This window comes from Bubalus kerabau, chromosome 15 (genome assembly GCF_029407905.1).
Source record: "Bubalus kerabau isolate K-KA32 ecotype Philippines breed swamp buffalo chromosome 15, PCC_UOA_SB_1v2, whole genome shotgun sequence".
NCBI lineage: Eukaryota > Metazoa > Chordata > Mammalia > Artiodactyla > Bovidae > Bubalus > Bubalus kerabau.
In genome coordinates this window covers 78,877,430-78,881,963 of record NC_073638.1, presented here as the reverse complement: position 1 = coordinate 78,881,963, position 4,534 = coordinate 78,877,430, and the positions used below count along the sequence as shown (strand labels likewise).

At 40.1% G+C, this 4,534-nt stretch overlaps 1 protein-coding gene across 1 annotated transcript; it reads right to left on the bottom strand.

Moving 5' to 3' along the window:
- Positions 1 to 2,173: 2,173 nt before the first annotated feature.
- Positions 2,174 to 3,101, bottom strand: LOC129628418 (olfactory receptor 4C12-like). Its single transcript, XM_055547862.1, is given in 2 exon segments — positions 2,174 to 2,414; positions 2,416 to 3,101. Coding segments are annotated over 2 exon segments (927 nt in total).
- Between the last annotated feature and the right edge of the window lie 1,433 nt (positions 3,102 to 4,534).

Sequence of the window (4,534 nt, the reverse complement as noted above, 5' to 3'; positions counted from 1 at the left end):
GCAGAGAAGAAAGCATTTACATGAGAAATTAATATTAAAGATTCTTTTAAAACCCCATGTTTCTAGAAATTGAATGTTCACCTTTAAATGATGGGAGGATCTAAGGAGTCGTTGTTGTTGTTGTATAGTCTCTAAGTCATGGCCGAGTCTTTTGTGACCCCATGGACTATAGCCCACCAGGCTTCTCTGTTCATGGGATTTCCTAGGCAAGAATAGTGAAGTGAGTTGCCATTTACTTCTCCAGGACATCTTCCTGACCCAGGGATCAAACCTGGGTCTCCTGCATTGCAGATGGATAATTTACTGATGAGCCATCTAGGAAGCCCACCTAAGACTCCATAACAAGGAAAACTAGAAAATATTTCTAACAGAATAATTCACTTAAAATTTTGATAATAGTTCCTTTTATTCTGCCATCTAGTATTACTACTAAAAGTCTAGAAAGTGTATGATCTTAGTGATTTAAAAAAGAAATTTAATGAGGCTTGAAACTTTCGATCCAATTCTGAGAAATATATGTTGTAAAAAAAAAAAAAAACCCACAGGAAATTAACATGTGATACAGTTTTATTAATTAAAGCACAGATTTTGTTCAAATTCACAAAATTTTATGCCAGCACCCATTACTTGTTTTCACACCTATTACAGATTTCACATTCTATTTAGTTGCATCAAGCAGCTTCAGCTGCATGCAACAGATTCTGATAAATTCTCTTTTCATTTTCTTTTATTCTGTTTCAGAGCTAAATGTTTAACAAAGATGCTTAAATCTGTTCTACAATAACCACCTGCAAGTGACTGTTCATCTCTGTGCATCTTTACTGAAAGGATTAATGAGATCAGTGATCACTCAGTTAGCTGGTCTGTGTTATCTGACTTTTTTTGCAACCCTATGGGCTGTAGCCCACAGACTCCTCTGGTCCATGGAATTTTATAGGCAAGAATACTGGAGTGGGTTGCTTTCTGCCAACCTTGTTCCACCTACACTCAAAATGGGTTTTTCTACTTGCCACTCAAGGTCACAGTTCCTTGCTCGTGAGCCTCAGCCAACCAGCACTGCAGTGAAAGGCTCCATCTCGCCAGTCCCAGAAACATTTCATGCCTGCCAGCCTCCGTTCAGCCATCGTGAATTATTTCTTGCTCAAGGCAATCCAGTTAAATTTTTCCACCATTCAATGGGCAACAACTTCTCCATAAGACTAGAATCCCAATATTCTAAATATGTTACTTCCTTGTAAATTCATCTCTCAGCCCCAGGTCCTTCGTTATAAAGCTCATTACACCCTGCTATAATTAACACCTGTTTTCATTTAGTCACTGAGTCACGCCTAACTCTCTTGCAACTCCATGGATTCTAGTCTACCGGGCCACTTTGTCAATGGGATTTCCCAGCAAGTGTACTGGAATGGGTTATCATTTCCTTCTCCAGGGGATCTTCCCAACCCAGGGGTCGAATCCATGTCTCTTGCATTGGGAAGAGAATTTTTACCACCCAGCCACCAGGGAAGTCCTTTGTAGTTAATACCCTGATACAATTATTTATTGTATGTGAACTCTTTCTATTCAAAATGCACTGTGGTCTGTCTCCTGGCTGGACCTCAACTGATACCATATGTAAAATAACAAACACAATGCCAGCCTTATAAGCATTTGAGAAACACTATTTCTTTTCACTGTACAACAAAGATTCAATGAACAAGAAAATTCCACAAAAGAATTTATATTGAGTTCAAAACAAATGAATATTTTTAACACTTTATTTTCAATAATCAGTAGTAACCAACAACTCCATGTTACATAATAAGACAATTTGAATACCAATCCAATATTCTATGTTCTTAGCTTGTAGCTTCTGAAGACATTTGAGGTCATCAGATAATAGATAAATATTGAATAAAAAGCATTAAGTTGTGATGAGGAGAGTGTGGGATGGGAGAAAGTAGACCTGGATTCCAGTCTAAACTTAAAGTCTGTGCTTAAGTTGTTGTTCAGTCCCTAAGTCCAATACTTTGCAACCTCATGGACTGCAGCATGCCAGGCACTTCTGTCATTCAGTGGGGCTATCTGCAGTTATTATTCAGTCCCTTTTACAGTCAATGCATTCATCTATAGATCAAGAGGATTGGAGGAGATTATCTGTTTTACTTCTACCTATAAAGTTCAGTGAATCTCTTTAATCACTATCTGCAGTCACTTTCTTTCTCCAGTGCTTCTTCATAGCATTTTTTACCTCAGCATTTCTGAGGGTATAGATTAAAGGATTTAACATAGGGGCCACCATAGTGTAAAAGACAGCAACAGCTTTATCAATGGGCAGAGTGGTGACTGGGCGAAGATACACAAAGATACAGGGCACAAAAGACAAAACAACTACTGTGATGTGAGAGACACATGTAGAAAGGGCTCTGTGCCTCCTCCAAACTGTATGCCCTTAGGGAGCGCAAGATGACCACATAGGAGACCAACAGGAGGAGGAAGTTTAACAGGCAGATGAACCCACTGTTGGCAGCAACAAAGAGACCAAGGATGTGGGTGTCCACACAGACAAGTTTCAACAAAGGGTACAAGTCACACATGAAGTGGTCTATGACATTGGGGCCACAGAAGGACAGCCGGACTGTAAAGAGGACCTGAACGGTTGCGTGGAGAAATCCTCCAGTCCAGGCCACCCCCAGCAGGAGGACGCACAGCCTGTGGCCCATGATGGCCGTGTAGTGCAGAGGTTTGCAGATGGCCACGTAGCGGTCATAGGCCATCTCTGTGAGCAGGATGATCTCAGTAGCACCAAAAATGTGTTCTGCATAGACTTGAGCCATACACCCATTAAAGGAGATTGTCTTGATCTCCTGAAGGGAGTCCACCATCAACTTAGGAGCTGAAGAAGAAGAGTAAATTGTGTCTATCAAGGAAAGATGGGTCAGGAAGAAGTACATGGGGGAGTTCAGAGCCTGGCGGGTGGTAATGGTAACCACAATGAGCAGGTTGCCTGAGAGGGTTACCATGTATAAGACCAAAAACACCACAAACACTATTTTTTGCATTTGGGGGTTCTGTGTAAGACCTACTAGAATGAACACAGTCACATTCCTTTCATTCTCCATCTATGTGGTATGGCTAATAAAAACTCTGGCAAGGAACACTTTACCTTTAAAAAAGAAAGAAAGAAAAAGGGAATATAAAAATGAATTACTACAAAATACTACCTTTTAACAGTACTCTGACAATATCACAATGATTCCTTCTTTTCCCCAAACTGTCTAGGAACACATGGGCCAAAATTTATTAGTTGACTCTCTTAGATTTTTTTTTTACATTTTTTAATAGTTTTCAAAATTCTGGAGCTTGCCTTACTAATTTTAATCAGAAAATACATGTCTTTTCTTGGAGGCCTTAGATTGAAACAATGAATTTTTTAATTGAATGGTGTATGTAAGGGAAAAGAAACATAGGAAGCTGTGTACTGGCACATTGTGGGACCCCAAAATATATTATCTGAATAATATATTATAATATATTATCTGATCCTGGAGATAATAATTAAAACTATATTAATTAGTGTCTACATATCCTCATATAAGGGCTAAAAGGAAAGCAACACTACCAAATAATGTGGATACAGAAACACTAGTCATGTCTTATTTTCTGAGAGATGGGAGGGACGGGGAGGGCTGGCATGCTGCAGTCCAAGGGGTCGCAGAGAGTCAGACACGACTTGGCAGCTGAATAACAGCACATAGTTGCTTTACAGTGTTGTGCTATTTTTACAGCAAAGTGAATCAGCTGTACGTATACATATATCCCCTCCTTTTTGGATTTCTTCCCTATTTGGGTCATCACAGAACACTGAGTAGAGCTCCCTCGGCTATATAGTCGGTTTTCATGCTAGCTGTGTGGGGCTAGTGGTAAAGACCCTGCCTGTCAGTGCAGGAGAGCAAAACACAGATTTGATCCTTGGGTTGGGAAGATCCCCTGGAGTAGGAAATGGCAACCCACACCATTATTCTTGCCTGGAAAATTCCATGGACAGAGGAGACTGGAAGGCTGCAGTTTATGATGTTGCAAAGAGTCGGATATAACTGGGTGCATACACACACATGCACACGCACACGTGCACACACACATACACACGCACACACACACACGCAAACACACACACACACACACACCAGTAGAGTATATGTCAATCCCAACCTCCCAATTCATCCCACTCCCCCTTCCCTTGTTTGGTAATTTCTTCTTATGTTTCAGATATTTCACCACATTTTTAACGCTGCCTAGTGTTTCATAATGACCGCTCATGAATCCCAGAGGTAATTATGATCTGAGTTTCTGACCCAGAAATAGATAAATGTCCGCCATTAATTTTATGCCCTGCTGATCTACCTTTCAAGCGTTCAATAGTGGTTTTCCAGAAAAGTTTTAATATTGATAGGAAAATAGAAGCTCTTTTTGTGATACAAGTCATGAGGAAACTACATCACACTTCCATATACTGGAGATTTGCCACCTTGATATTCACATCACATTCAATTTT